The 26,909-nt window shown below is 41.5% G+C and overlaps 1 protein-coding gene and 1 long non-coding RNA gene across 36 annotated transcripts in view; one reads left to right on the top strand and one right to left on the bottom strand.

Moving 5' to 3' along the window:
• Dtna (dystrobrevin, alpha) overlaps positions 1 to 26,909 on the bottom strand; it is a 356,193-nt gene that overhangs the window by 27,249 nt on the left and 302,035 nt on the right. For 15 of the 35 annotated variants that reach the window (XM_063277429.1, XM_063277438.1, XM_063277432.1 and 12 more), the window contains 4 exons: positions 10,161 to 10,248; positions 9,575 to 9,672; positions 4,284 to 4,397; positions 707 to 803 (listed from right to left, as the gene is read on the bottom strand). In XM_063277429.1, coding sequence (XP_063133499.1) covers positions 707 to 803; positions 4,284 to 4,397; positions 9,575 to 9,672; positions 10,161 to 10,248 — 397 coding nt within the window. Of the gene's footprint in view, positions 1 to 706; positions 804 to 4,283; positions 4,398 to 9,574; positions 9,673 to 10,160; positions 10,249 to 19,343; positions 19,437 to 19,993; positions 20,072 to 25,885; positions 26,151 to 26,909 lie in introns of those variants that run through there. The other 20 variants (XM_063277418.1, XM_063277420.1, XM_039097220.2 and 17 more) reach the window with 4 other exon arrangements.
• Positions 802 to 22,976, top strand: LOC134482916 (uncharacterized). The gene is made up of 2 exons (XR_010059648.1): positions 802 to 1,635; positions 7,327 to 22,976. It is a non-coding gene; the product is annotated as an uncharacterized LOC134482916 (long non-coding RNA).

Genomic DNA, 26,909 nt, shown 5'->3' with positions numbered 1-26,909 from the left:
CCATGGGTATCCTATCAGAAGTCCTAGTTGCTGCCTTTGGCACATGAGTTCCTGTTTATTTTGGTTCCTACTTGTTGCCCTCAGGCCAGAAGAACACAGAGCACGACACTGCTACTAGATGGAGTGGCCGTGTGTCCATCTGTCACTGACTTGGAAAGTAATTCAGTGTATACTCATTAAAGGATATTGCTACTTTTGATGGAAAAACATTGCCCTTAAATAGGACTTCTACCATTTAATACTTTTCTCTTAGGAGAAAGAGGAAATATCCCATTTACAATCTGCACTTGAGACCCATGGAAGTCATGTGACTTGTTGGAGCCACATGAATGCAATAAAATATTTTCTATTATTTGCCAAGACCCGTCAGTCACTATTTCTTAATGTTCTGAGTTAGACATCAGTCTCTGTTTAATCTCATCAAAATTGTTAAAACTGATCAAAAGCAATAATAAATGAATCTAGTTTTATAATTTTCAAGGACATAAAGAGACTGAAATATAAGCAAAGAATTTGCCCTATGGTCCTTGGCAGCCCAGTTGAGAATGCTGACTGACGTCACTACTTCACGGGCCTAAGAAACAGTCTCATACTTGAGTTTGTGACATTTTGGGAGAAAATCACATATGGTAATTGGAAAAGCCATTGCAGACTACATGCCAACAATTTAGAAACACCACAGTAGTAGGTCAGGAACACTGCTTACCTTCAAGAGCTTCATGAGACCTTCCAACTGGACCATCAGCTCTCTCCGGCTCTCCTGGAGAGCAGACATCCTCTGTTCTAGCTCGTCCTTGCGCTGTCTAAGAAAACAGCCAACACCATGAGAGAATCATTCAAGTCAGGCTACTTCTGTTCCTTGATTTTCTGGGTGTGTAGTGGGCTGTCTCTAAGAGGGCATGTTTACACTTTGACACCAGGTAGATAACTGTCTTCAAGTGGGTAAATGATCGTAATATGAGGGGCACTGCCATTTTAGAGAGGTCACACTACATTTAAGCAGAACAGAAATCCCTTTTGGCATTTCCACACTTTGTTTATGGTCTGGCCAGCTTTGGTCTGTACACTTGGCTTCAGAAATCAAACAAAAACACAAAAATTACTGAAAAGGGCCAGCCCTATGAATCTTCAAAACCCAAAGCAATTACTATAAATTCGCACTTGGTTTTCCATGGCCTTTGGAAATCTGACATAGGGAAGCAATTTAACATCTGTTCTAGCCTGTGTGCAATTGGTACCCTTCTGAGGAGAGATAGTCATGGCCATACTGGTGATAACCAATCTGAAGTATTTGGTTTGGGCTTAGTTTCACAGAGCGAATCCAGGATAGCTAAGTTCCCACATGCATGCTCTCTAACTGAAAACGATGAATAAAGCTTGTGTTTGTTTTACAGAATTTCTATTAAACTGTCAGCAGAATGGAGACCAATCTGCACTCTGTCACTTCTGTTGACATTGAGAGGCACGAGAGGGGAAAGAAATGAAACAGCAGGAAAAGGAGTGCTGGCCGAGAGGCACAGGCCTGGACTCTCAGCTACCTGGGAGGTTGAGACAGGAGATTACAAACTCAAGGCTGCCTGGCTATTCCGTGGGTCCAAGGATAGCCTGGGCAAGTGAGTGAGAGCCTGTCTCAAGGTAAGAATTAAAGAGGACCTTGGGTTTAGTGGCAAGGTGCTTGCCTAGTGAACTCAAGGATTTATTTAAATCTGGGTTCAGTATATCTGTGGAATCTCTGAATTCTGGAAATGCTTAACACAGAGCAAGGAGGGGCATCTGACATATGTGGCATTTGGCACAAATGAGAGGACAGCTTTTCCCGCAGGAAAAAGAATTATACAGACTACAGAGGCAGACAGACAGTAAGCCACTGGGCACCAGCTGACAAGGAGTGCCAATGGCAAAGAAGTTAGTGGTGATTTTGATTCCTTAGGAAGAAGGCTTGTGCTCAGCAGAGGTCACGGAATGTCCAAATCTGAGACACAGGAGGGTGGTAAGAACTGTCCCTGTCCCATGTTGGCTCCATAAGGGATGGGGAAATATTTGGAACAACCCTCTTAGTGACTCACTCACCGTCCCCTGGCCTATCCTCTACCTGGAACAGAACAGTAAAAGCTATACAGGAGAACCATCAACAATGCATATGGGAATTCCTCTTTCTCTCTCTCTTCCCTCCTGCAAGACCATGACCAGTAGAAGAAACATGGTGTCTCAGGCAGACACAAGGTGCTGCTCTGATCCTGACAGACCAGATGACCATTCAGTCCCCATGTTGGCATATTCAGTTTTGTGCCTTTGAACATTAGGTCTAACTGTGAACTTTAAACGGTGGAGGCACTTTCATGATGCAATCTGGAAAAAGACCCGTGAACAGTCATTCTCTTTTAAAGCACTGGATGAAGATTATAAAAATTGCCACTAGCATTCTCGTCTACTCACTTCCTCCCTTCTAGGAAATAGTGTGGTTGGGTGTGCACGGACTTGTAGTGCCTCACTGGAGACAGAAGAAAAACCATAGGGTATCTGGGAGAAATCCTTTGGAAGAATTTCTGTTTCTGTTATGTACTATGCTATTAATAACTATATTAAATCATTATTGATTATTATTCAAAAGTGTAAGGCAGTCACTCTACTTTTAGCAGCATCCGAAAGTTCTGTTCATCTCCTTTACAGTCAAGCCTTTGATGTGTCTGCTCTAGGCTTAGGTATGGGAGAGGCAGGGCCTGTGGCCTGGGCCAGGTAGGTTTCAAGGCTCCTCTGGTCTTCATGTGTCTGAGGAGCCGAGAAAGATCCACGAAGGCACACAACATGGACTTTATCACAAGGGCAGGAGGAACCTAGTGAGTTTACTCTCTGGAGGAAGACAAGAGACTTTCTTTATTCTGACGAATTTCTGTGAAGAAGCACTTATAGGACTATAGCTCACAGACTATAGGAGCACAGGGAACCAACTCAGATAAACCAACTCACATAAACCAAAGGATGAGAACATGCATTTCTCCACAGTTAAAGCTTCCTTGTAAAACATTAGTACAGTCCTCTCTGAGGGAATTTACTTCTCTGTTGTTTGCTCCATAATACACCTGAATCCTTGTCACATCCAAGACATGGTGATAAGTCAGTTTCATGTCAGGGACCCACAATAATATCTACATTGTGCATCCCAGAAGTAGTGGGGACAACTGGAGCCCTCATCCAAGGCAGACAACTTTAGTTTTCTTCCTGAGAAGGCGGTGATACCCAAGAGAGTAGTCATGACCTTTCCTAGTCCCTTCCAACCCAGTTATCCTAAAGTCACAGACTAGACAAGACTAGGTTTCCCATTAACGAAAGAACACAACGGTGTGACTTCTACTTTAAATGAGGCACAGGGGCTCAAACCCCAGCCCTCACATGTGCTGTGTAAGGTTTTACCAATGAGCTAGCTATGACACTTTAAGAATTTTTTGGATGTCCAATTATGTTACCTAGGCTAGTCTTGAACTCATTGACTTCTTGTCTCAGCATCTTTATTGCCTGGAATTCTACACTTGTACCACAGAGCATAACTCTTGAAGACATGATTTAGAGAAAAATCAAGATTCTGTTTTGTGAGCTATATATAAATCTTCCAATTTAGCAACCCCTGATGTTTATGTAGCTGCTTATGTGTTTGGTTTTAACAAAACACCCATTTTGATAGTGTAAATAACTAAAAGCAGCCAAGTGAAACTTTTTTTCCTACCAAAGATATTTTGCTTTGGACCTAAGGAACATTTTGTCTTTTTCTCAGTGTCTGGTAAAAATTACAGTCTCTCAAAATTGCCCAAATGTCAGTGATGAAGTGCGCCTTATTGAAAAACAAAGATGAGTGGCTACGGTGCTGGGTGAGGACCGTGTGCTGGCCAGCTGCTGCCAGACTCTGTTAAAGAGCTCAAAACTGGGGCTGGGGGATGGCTCAGCACAGCCAACACTTGTCACATGAGCATGAGAGCCAGATTTCATATCCCCAAGTCATATCCCCAAACATCAGATAAGCACAGTGCTCCCCTTATAATCTCAGTACTCTTCAGGCAGAGGCAGGGGATTCTTGGAGCAAGCTGGCTGCAGCAGGGAGCCTGGCTGAGTGAGGGATGCTGGGAGTGATGGAAGACGACAGCTCACTTCAGGCTCCTACACGTACCCCCATACACACGTGCACATGCACACCTGCATACAGGCCCTCCCACAAGACACACCTCAAAACACAAACGGAAACAGACCTCAAACATTTATGTTCCCCAGGTAAATTCGGGTCCTTCTCTTACCTGAGGAGCCGGAGTTCTGCCAGCAAGGTCGGGTTCTGCTGAGCCTTCTCGGGTGTGGGCTGAGAAGCTTGCTCATGCTCTACCCGAAGTCTCTGGATCTCTTGTAAGATTTCTCTTGGGAGAGAGGGAAGGTAAGAGTCAGAGTCAATGGCCTCTCAAGACACTGACATACGAACACACCAGGCCAGCAGAACAGAGAGAAGCGGGTTGTCGTGTGTTTAAGAGCACAGCTGACTTTCATCGGCTGCGCATGCCCTGTGGCCATGTAGTTTTGGCTGTCACTGGCGGGAGGGTGAAAGGAAGGCTCTATGTCTAGCATCCAAACCATGCGGTCTGTGCAGTGTGCTGCTGTGTGTTTTCCCTAGGACCTAGCCTCTCTCCAGTAAGTTATGTGTCGCCGTGGTAACACGTCCAATATTGGTGAGGGCACTGATTGATCTCTCCTCTTATTTATGGTCACGCTCTGATACCACCGAAGATCCATCAATTCCTAATTAGAGGTACTTGAAGAGAGGAAAAGGTGTAAATGAGGCGGTTAACAAAAACACATATCCTTACTCTCTTACCGAGAGAAAGCTTTCTTGCTGGAATCATCAGACGAATCATAATTTTTAATATTTTTCAACTTTGCGTCTTTAGCTTTAGCCCTGACGGCAAGTGTAAGGGAGCCTTACAAGGAAAGCCTCTTGAAAAGATTTATTCTAATTGATCCTGTGACATAGAGTGCTATTGGTGGAGCCTCGGCCAGGCAATGGAATGTCAGTCTGTTACTGATGCCAGTCTACCCTGCACGTGGGGGAGCATGAGGGCGGCCATCAGTGGCGTGCAACTGTGCAAGGCGAATTATCTGTAAGCAGATGTGGAGCCATTAGCTAGGATTATTAGTTATATGCTCTTGGGGGATGTGGACGTGTCAGGTTCCTACTTGACAGAGTGCCCGAGGGACAGGAAGAGAGCACGGGACACTGAGGAAGGAGAGAGCTTGATGAACAAGCTGAGGGGTGGGGTGACTTTCGGGGTTCCAAGCATTTAAACTGACACGCAATTGTCCATTTTATAGAGTAATACAGCAATACAAAACACATGTACAATGAATAATAATTAAATTAGGCTAATGTACATTCTTTTTAGAGGCAGTATTAGACTTCTCTAGTTAGGGAATGGGGTACCAAGATATAGACAGAAAAGACCAAGCTGCAATATTCTATAACACAACAGGGTGGTTATGGCTTTGAATAACTATTTGAGAATCAGGAGACCTGGGTATGGTAAGACGTTTGAACTATATCAGTGCTTTTAACCATTTTTTTTTTTTTTTACTTTTCCCCTTGTGCTCTGGGGTAGAAACTTTCTTTAAAGGGCTATCTCATGGAAACTCATCTTCCATATAAAGAGAAGAGGGAGCCACTGAGGTTATAGAGAGTCCACAGGCTCTGTTACCTTGTTTCCCCCTTCTGACACTGTCCAGGTTCCTAGGCTCCAGAGACCTGAGTGAGAGTGCCTGAGAGCGTGTGCAGGACTGGGTCCTAGTTAGGGCTGCTGGTTTAAGAGGGTTGAGTTCAGGATGGATGGGGCATCCTCTGGGATGGGGCAGGGAACTCTAGGAATCATTCATGCTTAAGGGCAGGACAAAGTTCTCCCCTCCTCTCCCCTCCCCTCTTCTTAACTCTCTTTTCCTTTCCTCTTTCTCTTCTCCTTCTCTCCCCTCCCTTCCCTCTCCTCCTACCGCAGCCCTATCCCCTCTTTTCCTCTCCTGTTCCTTTCCTGTCCCCTCCCCCAGGTCTACAAGCATGTGCTTAGGAGTGCACAATACAAAACCATGCAGACACAAACAGTAAAATAGTGTCATGGCACAGCCCATGTAATTAAAACATTCCTGGCACTTCCCGCTGATTGTAAAATCAGACAAGCCCCAGATAAAGGCAGATTTAACTGGGGAGGCAGAGGATTGGGCCACAAACAGAAGTGTTCTGGAGGGGTGAAAAGGCAGGCAAGCGGAGCAGCCTAGAGGAAATACTTATGGGTCAGGAGATACAGACTTTGTTCCCCTCTGTCTGTAAAGGGCACAGCAGGGAGCCTGCCATGAGTAGGACTCAGGGCAGGTCTGACCCGTCCTCCTGATGCTGCACAGAGCTCAGTCTTGATCTTGATTCTACTAGAGTTCTCACTCCCAACCACTCACTTTCCTCTTTGTCTCAGACACATATGAGGAAGAAACAAGAGAGTAAACGAAAAGGGGTCCTTTAGTGAAGCCTGGATGTGTTAACATTGTCATTGGGAAATCTGGAGTCCACAGTGGAAAGTAAAGAGGAGGGCAAACCTCTCTGTTGGAACTTCTAGAAAATTCCACTAATAGTTACTGTCTACCCATCTGCAATGGCGATTTTATGCTATTTCTGGTATTCACTATGGACGTATTCATGTGGACGTAATTCATCATGGACTTATCGCTCTCACCAGCATCTACTCAGCCTTGTGAAGATGCTATCTGTATGTTTAATTAGTTGATTGCTCTATCGGAAACATGACGACATTTTAAAACATGCCCCACTGCAACTCTTCACTACAACATAAATTTCATTGGTTTGGCCTTATGGACAGTTACCAATATCGATAATTCTATTTTTACCTTTCATCTCAGTCCCTTAGATTTACTCTGGGAAGTCATCATCTTTCTCAAAGATCATTTGTGCTTTTACCTGTCTTCCGTGGCCAAATTTCACTATCTTGACATGTCCAGCAAATACCTCATTTTCTACACAACGTTTATCCCAACCCCCTCAACCTGGACTACAGTGATTATTCAAAGAGGGAATAATGCTGTGGAGGGAAAGGGGGCAGGAGACATTACTTTTTAATATTAATTATATGACATATAGTAGCAGTCATTGTGCCCACTTTAAAGGATTATTGAAGACGCTATGGAGGAAGGCAGTGTACATGTTCTATAAAGAACATCTCAAAGCCAAGGCCAGTCTTCTGGCTTTGGTCATCCAGAAGCGTGGTTGGCTGTTATCAATCATGGCTTCGGACTCTCTTTCAGACGGTGGCTCCTTCCTGGTTAGCAGCCATGCTGTGCCTTCAGAGAGGGACTAAGAGATGGAGAAGGGAAGCATGTCTGGTGGCGTTCATTGGAAGCTCGGAATGAAAGAAAGGACTGTGTGACAAAGTTCTTCTCTGGAGGGTGGCTTCAACTTGACCATTGTCTAACCAGCCACGGGCCTCCCAATTCCAGGAAAGGTAACTGTGTCCCCACCTTCATCTCCTTTCTTCTTAGCTCTGTCACTGATTGTTCAAAGTAACTCACTTGTGGGCATCTTGACATTTATTAATTCTAGGCTAGCTCATTTTGAATAACCTTTCATATTATATATTATAAGCTTACTTTGTTACTGAACAGAAAATAAACTCTCTGGAATTTCAGGTTTTGTATTCGTTAAGATTTCTAAATGAATTGACATGTTAGAATTTTATCAAGACTTTTAAAGAAAGCACTTTTTCTTTTTCTTTCTTTCCACGTGCTTTCTGCCGTTCAAATTGATGTAAAATTTCAAGACAATACTGAACAAGGCCTCCCCACCCCTGTTTCCCATTTCCTATCCCCGTCAGCACCCACATATCCATCCTGGGAACCTGAGGGTCCAAGGGACTCTTTCACACTGTTGGCTTCGAACCCTCAGCTGACTGGACTGCCCATGCGGGTTCTTCACACCTCCTGTTCCCACTCAGCTACCCACTGCGTTCCCCGAGTCTGCTACTCTCCGCTAATACCCATACATCACTCTTGCATGGGTTTTTAAGTGTCTTTGCTCATTTGAAAAAAGTACATTTATCAATTCTAGGCAATTATTTTCACACAGTATTTGTAACAAGTGTTACATGAACCAGAATAGCAATTTATAAACTGGTGACTATCCTCAACAAATTCTGACTTCCATAACCCCCTGCCCACTTGGTCAATTCATTATATTGCCTCTTCTTTCTTCCTCCTTAATTCTTGCTTCCTATCACATGGTAAATTAGAGAGAGATTGCCTTGTGAGAGGGATCTCCTTGGTGAGTATGGAGTAGTTTCAAAGTCATGATGTTGTAGTTACTATGTGCTATGTCCACTCTGACTTGCAGTTTCCTGATGATGACAGCCAGGTCTGGGGCAATTTAGTCAAAAGAGTGTTTATGTATATGAAATGGGCTATACCTCTTAGTTTTTATCTGTAGGTTCTTAGATAATGTTTTGATCTTTATCTAAAAAATTTTAGGCTAAGCTCTATAGGCATGAAATAATGACCAGTTAGCCCCCTTATCACTACAGCATAAATTATGAATGGGATGAAATATTAAAACATTTTATGCTGTTCCAAGGAATATACAATGTATAAGTTTTTCCCACAATGAGCTTTCTCAGAATTTAGTTTGAGCACTGCCTCAGGTTATTCTTATTTTTTTTCATTCGAATACATTTACTCAGCACCCACGATTTTAGGCCTACTCCTGGGCCTGTGTAGGTTTTTGTCATGATCTCTGTTCTTAGAGAACTCCCATTTCATTCAGAGAAGGTGGAGTTAAAATAAGGAATAGAGGGTTAAGTAAGATTACTTTAGACATCGAGGACACACACACACACACACACACACACACACACTCACTCACACACACATTAATAGGAAGTAATATTAGGGGGTTATGTTGGTCAGGACCCCAGGAAGCAAGCATCTTGCATGCCACAGTGGCAGGAGAGGGTTTTAATCAAGATGCCATGGAAGACCAAGAGGGTTTTGTCTTGAAAAAAAAATGGCAGGTTGGTTGGGAGCTGATGGTGGAAATGCCACAGAGTCAGAATCATGGGATTAAACTGTGTTGAGCATAGATGGGACCTGCCAACACAGAGATATTCGCACCGAACAATGGATGATGGCCACGCTGCCCTGAGTGTTTCTTCAGCTGTACAGGAGGACTCGGTGAGCTTCCTACTCATCCCTGAGCAACAGAAACACATTCCTCCATGTGTTCCTGACCACTGCTTGTTTAAAAAAAAAGGAAAAAGGAAAATAAGAGTTGTCCAGTGGGATGACTTTTATTATGTTGATGTATATGAATTGATGTACATGATATATCTGAAGTACACACACATACACCCCACACAGACACACACACTCACACACACACACTCACACACACACACACACACACACACACACACATACACACACTTTTACAGTGAAGCTCCAGACTGGGGTGTCCTCCCTTAGACAGGCATATGCCAGACTTACGGCCCACGTCCCCAAGCCCTACCTGTTCTTGTTCTCTAGCTCTGCGATCAGCTGCCTTTGCTGTTTATTTGCATCGATGGTGAAGGAGACGTCAGGGGCGCTCCTCTGCTGCGTGGGCTGCTGTAAAACATGGAGTTGACATTGCTTACTACTTGGAATGTGAACTCACATGTGAGATGGGCATCATGGGATATGCAGACAAGGGAGGAGAGACTATTCCATGGTTGGGGGCAAGAACAGAAAATTAAGTTGCTATTCTAAGAGCAAGCTATTCTACAGATCTCAAATATACCTACACAGTGGAAGCCAAACCCTCCATTTCTCAGGTTCTCTGATACAGAAATGAGATTGGGTAAAGGAAAGTATATGGGGCTTCAGTTGGGAATATCACACTAGTGTAGAGCCTTTGTTCTTCTGTCCACCATATTTTTAAAGCTGGGCACACATTACCAAGATACCATAATCATAGCACCAAAGACACCAACAATAAAAAAACCCCACCAATTTTCTTATTAATTAGCACCAGGCATAATGATCACAATAGACTAGGGCCATTTGAAGTTAAAGGATCCCGGAGGCCAACAAGTGCGTCCTTTTGTTCTACTTACGGATGAGGAGGATTCTGCCGCCAGTCGCGCGGCGTACCTGGCGATCAGCCTGTGTTCTTCATCAAGCCGGTTTGAACTCTCAAGCATACTGTAGAAAAAAAGGCAAACAGGATTCTGTCAGGGCACTGAGAGAGACTGATGTTTTCCTATCACCATTAGGGACTTTGGGCTTTTCGATGCCAAATATTTCTAAGCTCTTCAAATGTCTCTTAGATTAATGATCTTCAACTTGGGTTCGTGACAGGATCTGAAGTGTGGCTGGGAAGGTCAATAATAAGTCCTTGATAAGCCACTTCAATTATTTTATTAAGAAGACTTTGATGAGAAGTGACATGACTTTTGTGATGTTTTAGATATAAAAGATATTTTCTCTTTAATTTAATTGCTTTTAATGTTTTTATTTCATTTCATAAATTATGCATGTCAAAAAGTGACATTAGAAAATATGGAAACAGGCAGGAAGAGCAAAGACCCCACTGTATTGTTGTTGATCCAATGACTCCTGTCTCCTGGCACTCACATCCTCCTGTAATTTCCCTTTCCTATAATCTGCACATACTGACTTTTGTTTAATGAACAGAATATGGCACAAGAATGGGATGTCATTTCTAACACATGACTTTAAAAGACTGTGACTTCCATCGTGGGTGTTCTATTTCTTGCATGTTCTATTCTCTTATGTACTTGTCCTGAGGGAATCTGGATCTCATGTCCTATATCTGCTTGTATGATGAGGGCCCAAACCAACCAGGAACCAAGGGAATGAATCCCTATTCGTTGAGGCTGTTCTTGATCCCAGAGCAAGAGAGGACAGCTGGACCATTACCCAACAAACATCCTTGAGTCAAAAGCATCTTGCTAAGCAATGCCCAGATTCCTTCATCAAACTGTGAGATGATGTTTGTTGCGCTAATCTCCAGGGTAATATGCTACTCTGGAAGGGAAGGATTATATGGCTGTGAATAAGCCACTTCCCAGGCAATCCAATGGCGGTGATGGAAAATATTTAGTGGCTCTTATCAATTTAAAGAAAATGCTCACACTAGAATAAGGCTGACCGTGTCCCTGAAAACCAGGCGAAGTAGGAGTAGTATGAGCCCTCTCACATTCCAGAAAATGTCATCTTCGGAAACTCTTCCCTAAAGGCTACGCTTTGGGTGACACTGAGAAAAGTTCAATGAGACTTAACAATAACACCAATCTTGTTAACAGACTAATGTTGACTTGTTTCTACCCATTATTGTGATGGGTAGAAGGTCAGACTCAAGCTCAGAAATTGGCTATCATTCCTAAGCATACTTATGTCATTGTTAGCTGGCCCTTCTACTTTTATTCTTAAAATAAAAATAGGAAGGGCCGGCGAGACTGGTCGGCTGTTAAGAGCACGGGCTACTCTTAGGAGATTATTCTCAAGGGTACTCAGTTCTCAGCACCTACACGGTATCTATAACTAACTCCAGTTCCAGGGGCTTTGACACCCTCTTATGGCCTCTGGAAACAGGCATATGTGGTACAGAAACATACATGGAGACAAAACACTCATATGCAAAGAATAAATAAATAAAAATTAGCTAATAATGATACCCATGATTGCTCATACACGCCTATGCCAGCACCACCAATGGTTTTCCACTGTGAAGACTCAGACTCATAAAGTAATGCACAATGATTCTACATGAACATTTACATATAAAGGTAATATGCAAAATTATCTCAAACCTTATTTTGAAGTGAGAAGATGAGCGATCTCTTCGTGTAAACTAAGCTAGGAGCTCATCCTTGTTTAGTTGTGAGTTTATCGTTGTAACAATTTTGCCAGGGCATCTGGAACATCCTCCATGGCTTTTACCTCTGTTTTACCTACATCCCTCCCAGCTGCTAACCCTACCAGTTTTAACCTTGAGCAGTGCCATTGTAGACTTAGCCATTTTCTGTGGACTACAGCAAACAAACATTCCTGAATTCCCCAATTTACCAACCCACCTCTAGCCACAGACAAGTCTTTTCCTTCAGATTGTAGAACTGAGGTAACAGATGCAGTCAATGTCTGGTCCACTGCCTGGGATACACCATGTGCTAAGTATTCGCTGCTATATTATTTTGTCTCTTGACCACTTTGTGAGTCACATGAATGATTCTTGCCTCTTTACAAACTCGCCGCTGTCTGAAACACCCAGAGCAGTCCGTCTCAAACTTTAACCTCTAAACGTGCTATTCGGGGGTGTGAAACTTTTGTCTCTGAACTCTAGTGACATTGGTGGGACTGGCTGAGGTTTGAGGGAGTAACCTGAGAATCTGAATTTCTGATGAGGTTTCAGAAGATTATAGTCCTGATCTGTAAGGATCCCTTAGCAGAACATTCTAGAAGATCTAAACATTTAAATAAGACACCTGCGTACGAGAAATAAGGACCATATAAAATGTACATTTTGTGAGTATTTAACTGATATTAACATAACTGTTGGATATTTTACAGACGTTTTCCTGAGGTAAGAGAATTCTAGAATGCAGAACTTACATTCTATTTAATATCAATCCCAAAGTCGACTCGACACAATTTAAACATAGCGAGGAGGAATTACTTGTGTACGGTTGGTGCTTGGCTGTATGTGTATATCTTTATGAAGGACTGTCTGCCGTATACAGGGCTTGAGATAGCCACATTTCTTATTATAACTTCAGGAGGAAGGGGAAGTTATACTGCTTTTGCTTTAGACAAATGACTAACCTATTAGGAGACCATTTAGTTGGATTTGAACACGTCTATCATTTCTGGTCGCTGTGTTAGAGAATAACTACCCGATCCTACATAGTTTGTGCAGATTAAAATACCCAGTGGTCCGGGCTCATTAGTGCTTGAAAGTGACTTTGTCATGGACACTTGTGAGTGCGTTGATAGATACGCAATAAAAAAAAAAAACCTTGATAAAAAACTCCATGGTAAAAGTATTTTTTATTATGAATGACCTGCAGGCAAATAAAGTATGAAGGTTATATAAAATGCCTCCTGGCAATGCAAGCCACAAGGATATGAGATGCTGTCTCATAAGTGATAACTCACACCCCATGCCTTTCGTCCCCCAGCGTGGCGTGAATGCACACTGCGGTGACACATTACTGCATACAAGTGATTTATGAGCCTGCACGAGCCTTTCAGGATGTTCAAATTACTCACAGGTGAATGGGACATTCCTCTGATAAATTCCATTATTTCAAGATCTCAACTCTACACAGTTGAAAATAAATGGCCAATAACCTGTAAATCATTAAAATAAATACCAGGCCCGGGACTATCTCCAGTGCTAACTGTTTGTTTGAGGACTTGACGATCAGTGACCTATAAGATGACGACGTGTTAAAGGTAACTGCCGTTCCGTTGGCTGCTTTTGGAATGAAGGGATGTTGTATTGAAAGCTCTTAAGGGTTTGCCTTAAAGGCATGGCCAGGGTCCTTTACAAGGGACTTCAAATGGCATTCTTGGGATTTTAGGTGACACCCCGTCAGGCAGGGCTAGGCAAATTGAGGTTTTGCAAAGATTTCTGGGAACTCAGGTCTGTTCCATTTATTTTTTGATTCTTTTGGGCATAGGTAGGCCTGATTTGACTTCTAGGGTGGGGTTGTTAGAGAAAACCATGATGTAATTCATAAGGCAATAGAAACACTTCTGTGTTCTCTTTGAATAGCTTCTCTTTTTTATTTATTCGGATAAAGACACTACAGATTAATTTTAAGGTTATTAAGTCTGATACATCATTCTATTGACATTAAGTAGCTAATACAGTGGTTCTCAACCTTCTAACTGTGACCTTTAACACAGTTCCTTGTGCTGTGGTGACCCCCCAACCATTGCTATGTCATAATTGTAATTTTGCTACTTCTATTAATTGTAATGTAAATATCTGTGTTTTTATGGTGCTCTTAGGCAACCTCCATAAGGGTCATTAAACCCCCAAAGGGGTTGCAATCCACAGGTTGAAAACTGCTGAGCTAATGAGAAGCTCACTCAAGAAGGTATTATTTGTTAACTCCTAAATAGAAGATGAAAAAAGGTGTGTGTGTGTCTGTGTGTGCATGCATATGTGTATGCGAGCATGTGTGTGTATGCATGTGTACACTTGTGTGTGTGCATTTGTATGTCTTATGTGTCTGTGTGTGCATGTATATTTATGGATGTGTTTGGTGTGTGTATCTGTGTGTGTATATGCATATGTCTCTGTGTTTGTTTTCATACATGGCATTGCACACATGTGGAGATCACAAAACAATTTGTGGAAATCAGGTCTCTCCTTCTACCATGCGTGTTCCTGGGGTCAAACTCAGGCCATGGAGCCTGGTGATAAGAACTTTACCTAATGAACCATCTGAGCAGCCTGGAAGGTTATGTTTTTTATTTTATCAGAGTGTATTCTATATTTTTCAGGTGGCTGAGGACAAAATGTTATGGATCACCAATACTGTCTAAAAAATTGGAAGGCAGTGAGCGTAAGAGAGTTGAGGTTGAAAAGGATGACGTAATCCTAGGGCCTGATGTTTTTATGTGACTAAAATGTGGAGAGGGAAAGAGGTAAGTCTTACAGTTGACCATCAGGACTCTTAAATGAGTGGTCTGCAAGGAAAAGGCATGAAGAAATACTATCATTAGATCACAACAATATAAACTTGTTACTGTGGCTTCTCGGAAGAAAGCCTTCAAACTCCTTTATTAAGCCCTTCACTTTACAACCTGATAAAAGTTAAAATAAAAGTTATGCATTCATTCAAGCTCTGGCCTACACAATAAAAGCACAGACACATAGGGTAAATGAATTCAGGGTCGAAGTATGTTGCATCTTCTTCTGATGTTATTTATCATAGCCCCAGTACCCCACTAACTTTAGACTGTGACTGTCTGTAGAGAAGGCCTTTCAATGGATAAAGCTACATGAAATTGTAAGCCATCGGTGCTAATTCAACATGACTGGTGCCCTTTAAGAAGAGGTTCCCATTATATAAGGTACTGTGGTACTTTATGACTTTATTTTATTGTTGTCTTTTTCTTGAGACAAGGTTTCATGTGGCCTAGAATGGCCTGAAAATCACTGATTGGTTAAGTATGACATCGAACCTCATATGCTTCTGCCTCTACCTCTGGCAGCATTAGGAGTTCAAGCCTATACCCCCATGGCTAGTTTATGTGGTATTGGAGATCAAACCTGGTGATGCATGCACAGCAGGCAAGCATTCTACCAACTGAGTGACACCCCCAGCCCTGGGGGACAGTTCTGAATAAGTTGTATTACAAATCCACTAAGCAATAAATCTACTAGCAATATGATATACAATTTCTTGTACTCAAGGACAAGAACAGACCAGTTCTAACCTAGTTACAGGAGATCAAGAATCTAATCAAGAGACAGCAACTGATTGTGATCTCGAATTGCAGTCTATAGCCTTTAGCTACTTCCCCTTTCTCCCTTATGGAGTTTTGAGAACCATACTGGACCATTGGAACAGCACAAGTATAGATATAATGTAGATCTGTTTTCAATCTTTTGTTCTGCCTGCCAGAGATATTTCCCACAAATCGCCGGTAAGCCCAGGTAGACTGTAAGCTTTCGAGAGGGAAGCAAGTCCAAGATCTCCATGTGCTTCCTTGAGAAACCCCCTCCTCCCTCATTGGAGAAGGGCCTTACAAACCAGACAGTGCTAAAAGCCACTCAGAAATGATTCCACATTTTCAGCAGGCCGACATTTACTTGTTTGGCTTAGCTTATATTAGAACCACCAGCAGTGTAAGTGTTTCTTCAACTTGGATGCAAGGAATTTAGACCTGAGCCAGTTTCCCATGGTGTTAAGTAATTACTGTAGAGTATCTCACATCTCATAAGAAATGAGAATGAGAAGAGAATGTGCTTTTGTGTGCAAGCCCTCACCAGTGCTCAACCCTGGGTCACTCCTTACAGCTTGCCCACATTTCCTCATTAGTAAAAGGGAAGTAAGAATATTTAGCCTTGCAAAGAAGCAAGGTAAGTAGTGTAGTACTGCAAACAGATGTATAATTTTTGAAGCATTTTACAAATTTGTGACTTATTATTCTGGCTATTTTGTCCATAAAAGAGATCAAAGAGAGAATCCTTGCTATTTTAAATCTTAAAATAAAAATAAAATAAAATAAAAACTCATGGTAATAATTCATAAACGGTAACATGCTCACAGCTACTATGCTTATTGATAATGTGCTCATGATATTTCTTAAAAGGAAATAAAAATAGTATAGTAAGAAATGCAGATTTAGTGAGTAGACATGTGGAGCCTGTCAGCCAGACAGAAGTACTGTCCGTGACAGCTGTCTGTAGGACACGTGTTGGCAGAGGTTTAACAAGAAGCGATGCAGCATAGAGGCTATAAGTTGGGATAGACCATCTTCAAAATCTCCATTCACTATTTAGCCAGCAGCTGTGTAACTGGGGGTGGGGCTTCAGGTAAACTCCCTAAAATGGTATTATTTTAAGTGGGAATGAGCATCTTCACTCTGTGGACCTGTTCTGAGATTGGAAGTCGTGCAAATAACATTTGTCAGCAGAGACGTTATCGAGAGGCGAGTGCCAGTTACCTGTTACTACTACACTATTATTTATGTCATACATCACCATTACCTTTCGCCATAACTGGTGGTAAAGGCTTCTAGCTGCACTGGTGCTAATACATGTTAATACACATGTCTAGTGACTTCTGACTAGACACAAAGGAAAGGGAGGAAGATTGGAGAGACCTGAAAATGTTGGAGCTTCGTTGGCAAGGACACAAATAAACCAAGAGTAACACGGAGGTGGTGGTTCTGAGTCCAGTCATCCGTCACTCTGAGGTCCGCTTTGCTTTGTGGTGCAAACCCTTACTGTCTCTTGCCAAGCAGATGTCAGATGTATTTGTGGGGCAGCTTTTATGGTCCAAAGTGACCGTCAAGTCAGTGTGATTAGTGACTGAAGTAGGAAAAATGACAAGAAGTAAGAAAGCCTGAGCTTTTCTCTTTGGACATTTCTGCTGCAACCTTCACAAAGAACAGGACAAAGTCGTGCAGTGAAAGTGCTCTGGGCATGCTTAGAGCTGTTCAGGAGAGGACGGGGTGAGAACACCGTGGCTGACTTCTTATTGGCTCCATACTGACTGCATTTTAAGATGACTGATAAGATGTTTTTAAATAAGTAATTCAGTACTAAGCTTCAATCTTCTAGTCACTGTGTAACAATGGGAGAGCACATTTATTGTAAATAAGATTAAAGTAATAAGTAGTTCTGAGAGGCTGAGGTTAGGAGAAAGCAGACACTGCTGAATTTGGAAGTTCAGGAAATGTGAGCAAGATTGAAGTTTTGACTGCTCAAGGAGTAAAACATAGGACGAAATTAAACCAGTGTGACAGCTGCACATTAAAAATGCATATTAATGTGTTTATTTTTATACATATTAAGACGAATAATTCATCAATTATAAAATTCTCCCATGTATCAATTCTGCAAAAACCATCTAAGGTATTAGAAATAGTAATAGGGATGAAGTTTGCAAACAATCATAGGAGGAGAATGTTCTAGAAACAGAGTTCAGCAACAGAGGGGCAAGAGCCAAAGCACAGATATGTGTATGCTCTGTGATGAGGGATGCTATAAGGATTTTAGAATTAATAAAAAGAATTTGGACAGTATATGATATTGTGTGTTGTGGCCACATTCACTCTCCACTGTCTATTCCCTTTCCCCCCTGCTCTTCACGACCCCCTCCTTCCCATCGAGTTCCCTACCTAAAATGGCTGTTTGACTATCAGCTTGACTACATTAAGAAATATCCAGGGGAGTGGAGAACACTTGGGGATGCTCGTTATGATATTTTAACTAAATTCTAGACACTTTGAAACAACAGATAGATTGATCCTTGGATGGATTCATAAAATGTCATTCTTGGGAAGTGAGGGAAAGCAGGAGATGGTGCCTGGTTGGAGGGAGTAGGCAGCTCAGAAGGTCCATAGAAGCTTTATCTTACCCTGACCCCTTCCTGTATCCCCATTTGTCTACATGATGCTGCTGTGAAATGACTCTTGACCACATGCTTTTGCCACCCTGATATTCTGCTTCACGATTGGTCCAGAGACATAGAACCACATGAGCATGGACTACATTCTCTGAAACCATGAGCCAAAATAAATTATTGTTTTGGGCAGGTATTTGGTGACAGTGATAAAAGAGGTACTAAAACAGATGCTTTGCAATAAAGAAGAGGCAAGGAGCCTGCTACGCTGAAGGTTAAACCACATTAATGAGAACTGAGCCCATGGCCTCCCTTAATGTTTATAACATCACAAAAATCATGGGTCCTCAGTTTAGAGACAATTAGAGATTCTAAGTGAAATTAAATTGTTGGCAAAGAATTGGTCTGATAAATATGTTTGTGCAATGGTAGCCCAAACTGACCATTCATACAGTGAAAATATAGCCTGTTTTTACTCTTATTCAAATTTTAATTGAATATTTATTATTAAAGTGAAATAACTTTAATCAATCTCCCATGCTACAATAAAATAGAGAAAAACTTTGCAACTGTTTATAATCTTAATGCTAGAGATATAAAAATACTGGGTCTATCTAAACATCAGCTTTCGATCTTCTGGGACATGAAGGCAGGTTTCATCAGGATGGCTGTCCCAATACGTTTGTCAGTGAGAGCATCACTGAAAGACAATTTCTCCAATGCTGCCCTTATCCAATGATTTACGCTTTATGCTCACATAACTTTCTCTATGTTTTGCTTCTATCTGAAATGAGCAAAGCATTGCTTCTCAGAGCGGTGGAGACCCCCACACCCTGGAAACAAGAGCTATCTCCCTCTTGTAGGAACACGACGCTTGGAATAGAACCTTCCGACAGGCTCCCGATTTCTCCGATTACTAGACGGTAACAGTTGTTATAGCAGTTTTCACTTTAGCCAAGACAAAGCTAGGACGAGAACTCCGTGATACAGTGGTGCGAAGTATCCAGGACAACGTTAGAAAAGATTTGGTTACCTGACCTAGAAGAAAAGTTCCCCTTTTCTTCTAGTTCCTGGTTCCCCTTTGCCTTGCAGTCCCAGAGCTGCTGGTTAAGACTGCTGGTCAGTAACCCAGGCTGCTCCCCTCCATAGGGACAGGCTAGCACTCAAGCCTACCCATGATGCACTAACCATGACGGGTTGTTCCGGAGCATGTTGACATACAACCCAATGAGAACATGTTCGTCAGCTAGCCTGTCTGCCACGTTCAAGCTGTAATGTATCCTAAAACAGGGTAGAGGGAAAGAGGAATTGAGAGAGGTGGATGGAAACACGCAGACAAAGGAGGAATGAGTTTGTGATAGGAAAAGCACGCAGAAAATTAAGCAAGTAAAGGGAGATTGGATGTGATGTTCTATGAAAAACCCAAGCAAAACCCAGGCAAGGAAGTCCACAACTTCAATCTACTAGCTTACAAAACATTAAGTATTTTGTTTTTTAGTAAAAAGATTTGCCTTCTTTGACCACAAACACGAAGGAACTTTTCTGCATGGAAAACATAACACACAAAGTATCACAACAAAGATTAAGTATCTTCTGGATAGTTGGGTTATAAAATTAAATTATATAAATTATAAAATTAAAATAAAAGAAAAATGGAACAAGAGAAAGTAATCACACAACTGTGTCCACGTAGAATAAAGACTTGATGTTGTTAGTAAGTTATAAGACGGCTGCTATCTAGGTCAAACGGTCTTTCACATGCAAACCACTGACAACAAGAGAAACTCCATCTTTAGTCAGTTAGTTCTGGAACCCAGCACACTCTGGCTTGGACTTACCCTTTACCCTTCAGAAAGGCTGGAGCAGCCCTAGCCAGGATTTTGTTCTGTTCTACTTCACTGTCCTTGGGAGGAGAGCTAGTTAATAAGATGGGAAAGCCAAGAAGAGCGTAAACACAGCGACACATCAAGAATAGAAGCCAGCATCACAGACTCCTTAGTCTAGATCCACACTCCGTGTGGACAGATGGCTTAGGACTTTGAAATGATCAGGATAGCTGCAGATTTCCATAGAGGTTATCTAAGAGAAGAAACCTATCTGGGAACCATAACAGCTACCATGAATTCAGAGTTGACCTCTGGTATTTGCTTAACAAGGAACACGTATTTTTCATGGCTAGACATCAGGAGAACCCATCTAACATTTACTTCAGGGTAGGATGGGAACATCTCAATAGTTCATAAAGTCCTACCAACATTTAGATGCCTTTTAAGAAGTTTGCTTCTAGGAAGGAGAGCTAGCTCAGCTGTTTAAAGCATGTCCATCTCTTTCAGAGGACCCAGGTTTGGTTCCCAACACCCACATCAGGTTCCCACCACAGCCATCTGTGATGTTAACTCTGGGGGATCTGACTTCTCTTGCCTCTCTGGGCATCAGGTGATCATGTTCATACATGGGCACACACCCCTACACATAGTTTAAAAAGAAGTTTGATTTTTCTACGCTCCCCGAATTCTTCAGTGATCTTTTGAATACAAACTCGAGTATTACCTAAAGATGGCAGCCATATCAGGTATGTTTCACTGTTCTCAATGATGTAAGTTACCTGCTCTTGGCTATGAAGCTACAAAGAAAAGTTTCAGATGAAATATAGTTCAAAGAAATGCTGACATTTCTTACATGAATATTAATAGATATCTAATGGGTAGATTAAATAATTTGGCATTTTACATTTATTAAAAGGAAAATTTTTGCTTCCTTTAAATGACAGTTTTTAAGGTTTTAGTATCTCTTTTAAAGCCAACACTTTGTCGTGGCTAAGTTCCCACATTTGTGGAAAAAAAATAAATTAAGCCCTCTGATTGTATTTACAAGATTAATTTCTGACTGTGTTTAAAAGGTTCGTGTTTGTTTTTTTTTTTTTTTTGTATTTTTTGTGGGCACTTTGCCTGTACCTCTGTCTATGTACCACATTTATGCATCAGGCCACAACTGAAGTTACAAGTAACCGTGAGTGAGCCACCTTGTGGGTGCTTAGAACCAAAGCCCAGTCCTCTGCAAGGACAACAAATACTTTTAACTACTGACCCTTCGCTCTGGCCAAATGTTTAACAGTTGAGATCTAAACTATGAGGCATCAAGATTTCTTCTCCTGCCTCATAGTTCTAAGTCACGTCTACACCATATATATCATAGGCATATTTCAATACCAGGTATTCCAAAAAAAAAAAAACCCTAAAGTCATGGAGAAATGTACAGATGTTAGGTTGTATCACAAATTAAGAGTCTCGCAGATAATCATGTTTGCCAAATTTATGATACTTTCACTCAGACTGTTAGGAAGACATCATCATATTAAATGTTGTGTTTAGAAAGGACAAATATATATAAAATTGACCTTAAGAATAAACCAGAGAAGGGGGCAGAATGTGATGTTTAATGTACATTGTGGAATGATCAAATCAAGCTAATTAGCATGGTCATCGTTTCACAATGTTATTTTGTGTGCCTGTAATATTTAGAATCTACTGCTCCAGCAACATCAAAGTATGCGGTGGATTATTATTGATTGCTACCATGCCTACAACAGATCACCGTGACTTTAAAACTGATACATTAGATTAATGTTCTAGGAGGACCTGGTTTCCCTATGGTCTTGATGGTATTTTTCAAGATGTTGACCTTTATCCTCTGAAATGGGAGTTTCACATCAAGGCCAATAATCACTTTGACTCTGTAGCTGGTGTTTGCTGTAAGGTTCTATTATTCCACTAAAACATCTCTCTGAACCTTGTTCCCTGAAGTAATTCCCCTTATATTCCTTCTCAGATAATCGCAGTTTTCTTCCTTCTCAGTGTTTCTCCAACCCTTTCCTCTAGTTGAAGGCAGATCTGTTACAAAATTGATCTCAGAGGTCTACAAAGCCACTCACCGCACTGAGAGAAGTCAGCAAGTCTTCCTTCACACAAAATGAGTTCCCTGCCTGCTAACATTTCCTTGTTCTTTGACTATCAGATTTTATAGCATTATCTTCTTAAACTAAGGAACCAGCAGACTAGTTAAATTATTCAGATATATCTTCTGATGTTGAATGTAAGATTAAAAGCAAAGACCCAGTAGAGACAACTAGCGGGTTTTGGAGGATCAAACACTTTTTAAAATATTTCACATATAGTTTAAACTCTTCCGTTAGTTTGGAAGGTCGACAGCCAGTGCCATGATTGTTGCTTAACAAGAGCATTTCTGAGGCATCTTGAAGTGGGATTCAACACAAATACGTGTTGGGTTTGCTGAAACTTGAAATTTGTGTTTTAAACCAACTCTGTGTATGTTAGAATACCCTATTAAGTCCTGATCAAGGAAATTTGTTTCTCTCTTATTGAACATAGTGTCAAAGGATTATATTTGATCCTGTGGAATATGAAATATATAATATCATAGTGGCTAAAGTGAAAACAATATTTTAAACCATTGCAGACATTTTAAAGAGCACGAAACTAATTTTATTAATTCTTAACTAAGTGACAGACTGGCAAGAATGCTTGTAAAGTGAACTCCTTTGTCAAGTGATTTTCAACAGGGGACCTGCTTCTCGCTAATTTATTCAATAGTGATGGGGTCATCAAGCTGACTGAAACTCAGTAAGAAGAGTCCTCTTTTCACTTTAGTTAAGAGACAGTTTTTTGAAACATACTGTTTTTTTTTCTCTCTACATTTTAACAGCTCAAATTTGAAATATAAAAATCTGGTATATGGATAAAAATTATGCATGAAAATGGATTAGCATCTCAGCAGGAAGATTAGTTACCCATGGGGCTGGAGAGATAGCTCAGTAGTTAAGAACTTTTACCGCTCCTGTAGATGACCTGGGTTCAGTTCTTAACAGCCACGTAGTAGCTCACAATAGACTGTAACGACAGTTTCAGGGGATCTTACGCCCTCACTTAGCCTGCATAGGCATCTGCAAGTACATGATGCATATAAACTCTCCCAGGCAAGTATACATACGTGTGAATAAAACAAACAAACAAACAAACAAATTTTTAAGAATTGATTCTCCATCAATTCAGGCTGGCATAGACGTAGGCATCACAGAAACAGTACAAGTTGAGGTCAGTCCCACTTGATCTCATTTGCTCTGTTGTTCCCTAATATCATCAAGCTGTATTAACTGTATGTTTGTCAAGACAGTCTACAGGGAAGTCTTCTGTGTACAGAACATGTTCAAAGACTAACTAAAGCACCCAGTAAGAGAAGAAATGTCAATGGAATGAGATAGCCATGGATTCAATGAAGTGCTAACATGTTTATATGGAAATCCAGACTTTGTTAGGATTTGTTATGCTAATTCTAGCTTATAAGTGGAGTGAAATAAAGTTACCCACAGAGTTGGTTATTTTATTTGTAGAATTTCATGCAACGTACACAGGAATCGTGAATATCCCAAGGAGCTCATCGAGGCCATGCCAGGTATTGATTGATTATTTTGCCTGTTTTTGATACAGAAGATGGCTGAGTTCTAATCTTAGACAAATGTCAGCCGTGGGGGATCTTTGCCTCTCAGAAGCAAAGGCTGAATTTGTTAACCACTTTGGATGAACAGATCACAGATGCCTATAACACAGGGTGATCCTTTTAAGTTAGATTAAAGACTAGGCGATTAAGTAAAGAATCTTTGGGTGAGCAGAAATATTTGAAAAGAATAAAACAGACACAGGGGAATCAGTTGTTTTTGACTGAAAACATAAGTGAAGAAAAGAAATGACCAACAAGTCAGGCAAGGAAAATGTCACATAAAGGGTGTCCCGTTGGGAAGAATAAGGACTTAGGAGGTGGTTGGTGTGTAACACAGTGGGTGCCTCTGTGGGGACTCTTTTCACAGGTATTGTGGGGCTCTATAATGTCAGTAATAAAAAATGGAAAAAAGTTATTATATTGTATTCAAAACACTATTTATAAAAGCAATTTCCTAACATTTACAGAAAAAAAGAGCTAGCTAGGTGCCATATATAAATAGCCAGTGTTGTTCTTTTTTTTGTGACTATTACGCCTTAAGAAGTTATAGCTATGAAAATGCTTGTGAAATCTTTAAACCATGTTCTTAACATTGAAAGAAAAAGAAATTAGTCATTCATACTTCTAAGTTGCATTGTGGCCGGGGAAGAAGATAGGCCATAAGTAAAGCCACTTATTTATTATGGGAAAGAGATAGGTAACTCTCACTTGCACACTAAGCAGGGGATTTGGGCAGGTACTTAAGATTTTACAAAGAAGGCACGATGAGGAAAGAGAAAGCCGACCTTAAGGAGATATCCACTGTGGTCCTTGAGCCTGGCCGTGTAGCCACTCTTTGTTTATTGTCTTTGCAATAATGCTATGCCATCTCTCATAAGCTTAGCTCACACTGCTTCCCTGCCATGTTCTTGTTCCCTGCCATGTTCAGATTTTCACTGATCCAGTCATGCTTTCACATGTTGATTTATAAGAAAACAATCTAGTTTAGGGATATAGTTTATGGTCAGGGAAATGAATGAGGTGAATTGGCCCATGAATTTGTTGTTTGACCCACTTCCAACCTAAATGGAAAAGGGAACTGAGTGTCTAGCGGAAAGGGATGTGAGCATGGGCCATGCAACAGATGGTGGCAGGACCAGAGCTCCACGCTCATAAATCTGCATGAGGTAGATCACTAGAATGTCAGAGGACTTCAAGGACACATCTTAGTGCCTTCAGAAGATCAAAGTGGCAGTCTGGGAACAGACTGGAGAAGGAGGTGACCCCAGGGGTTTGTAGAGAGGCTCTTGCTGTGCTGATTTCAACTTGGCCATGGTCTGACTCCTCCTTCTCAGAGGGCTATGATCCCTAAGTCACATTCCAAATGACTGACAGCACAGGCTAAATAGAATAGCCACATACATTTCCCTAAAACTGACTGGCCCTATAAAGGGGCCGTTGGATGTGATGGAAACAGGGACCAAGTTCTAGGTCATGTGGCATTCTGCCTCTTGTTATAGAAGGAGAAGGACCTTTAACCTACGCCTTTGGCATGATGTAGCTGTATCGTCTTTACTGTGTGTCGTGTAGAGAAAGCAGAATCTGGTCAAATAGCAGCAGCAGCAAAGTGGAGAAATGAAGCAATAGCAGTAAGAAGCTGGCTCCAAACTCACTTCTTCAGCCTGAGTCAGACCATCTTTCTTTGACAAGAGAATGGACCAGGCTCAGGGGACATTAAAGTTTTAAGACTTTTAGCTGCACTAAGCTCTAGCTGGAGCTCTTGTTCTGGCCTTGCTCACTCAGTGATGGACCATTCCCCAAGGAATGAATTAAGGAAGTCAAGAGTCTCAGGAATCACCATCTAGGGTCTTGCAAATGACACACGACCCAGCTTGGTACTCTTTGTATACATATTACACACAGTAGCACAAAGCTATGCAAGTTATAAAATAATAAGAAAGAAAGGGAAGGGCTGAGAAATCAGCTCAGCCTTCCCTTGAAGACCCAGCGTCTCCACTAGAAGACTAAGGATTTCCATTCTGGGGTAGAAACACAACCGTTTACTGGCTGCTATTATTAAAGACTCAGAATGGGGGCTACCGTCAGTGCCAAGGTTATAGCTTTTTGTATATAGCTTTCTGGGCGAAGGCTTAGCTGTGGGGCTAACTTCTTAGGTGAGCTGAGGGGTGTAGTCGATGAACCCGTCCATGGACAGAGCGAGGCCCACTCAGAGAGGGTAGATGTTCAGTGTACACAGCTTTATTGAAGCAGTGCCCTAAAAACAAAGTAAAGTCCAGTCTTGACAGTGATAAGAAGCATAGGTTTTATAGAGATCTGTGGTTCCCAGGGAACAAGATAAGAGGACGAAAATGGGAAGAAAGGAAAACAACCGAACTCTGGGTTAATAGAGGAAGCAGAAAAGCTCAAGGTGTTTAGAAATATTTTAGGGAACAGGAAGTCATGTTATCCATCTAGACGCATCCACCATGAGCGCCGTCCGAGCTGAAATGATATAAAATGACCTTCAGTAAGGATGGGGTCTGCCGTGACGTGGAGTTTGCAGAACACAGAGCTTCCTAGAATGCACAGCACCTTTCTAAGTAGTGTATCAAGTTTTCACTAGATAGATGCTTAGGCCCCTGACTCCTATCGACTATATGATTCCTTTAGGAAAGATGGCTTTATGTGTTGATGCTTATGAAGTGGATGGTCATGAGATGTTACACAATGCCTAAATCTCATTATATTTCTGTGTGTGTTCTGGTATAAACGTCTCATTGTTTAGGACAGATTTCACTCATGTATTGCAAACACTGTGGAGAAACACATTCTCTTTTTTCTGCTTACTGTAATTACGAGGAACTTTTTCATCCGAGCCTCTAGCTGATGGGCTAGATACACAGGGAGGCAAGGGAAAAGAGTTAAAGGTGGGCTCGATAAGTCTTTCTCGCTTGAGCCTTCTTTAGAATGTGCCAGAACATTGTGCAGGGAAGCTGGCACCTACGCATCCTCTCAGGCAAAGGAAGACCATGCTGGAGGGCAGTTGGAGTCTAATGCTCAATTGCTTGGCTCCTTTTCTGACCTTTCTTCTTGATTTTCTGTGAGACTGTCCAGGTATTCACAAAACAACTCACAGGTGTTGATTTATAACATTTCATCAAATGAACCAAAGCACCTCTTGAGCCCTGTGTGTTCCCAACACTAATGCTAAAAGGAGTACATGCGTCTCCTGTTCCTAGAGTACATGGGGGTGGATTTTGT

The sequence above is a fragment of the Rattus norvegicus genome, chromosome 18, assembly GCF_036323735.1.
Source record: "Rattus norvegicus strain BN/NHsdMcwi chromosome 18, GRCr8, whole genome shotgun sequence".
NCBI classification, from domain to species: domain Eukaryota; kingdom Metazoa; phylum Chordata; class Mammalia; order Rodentia; family Muridae; genus Rattus; species Rattus norvegicus.
The sequence above is the reverse complement of the archived record's forward strand: the minus strand, read 5'-3'. Positions and strand labels throughout refer to the sequence as shown.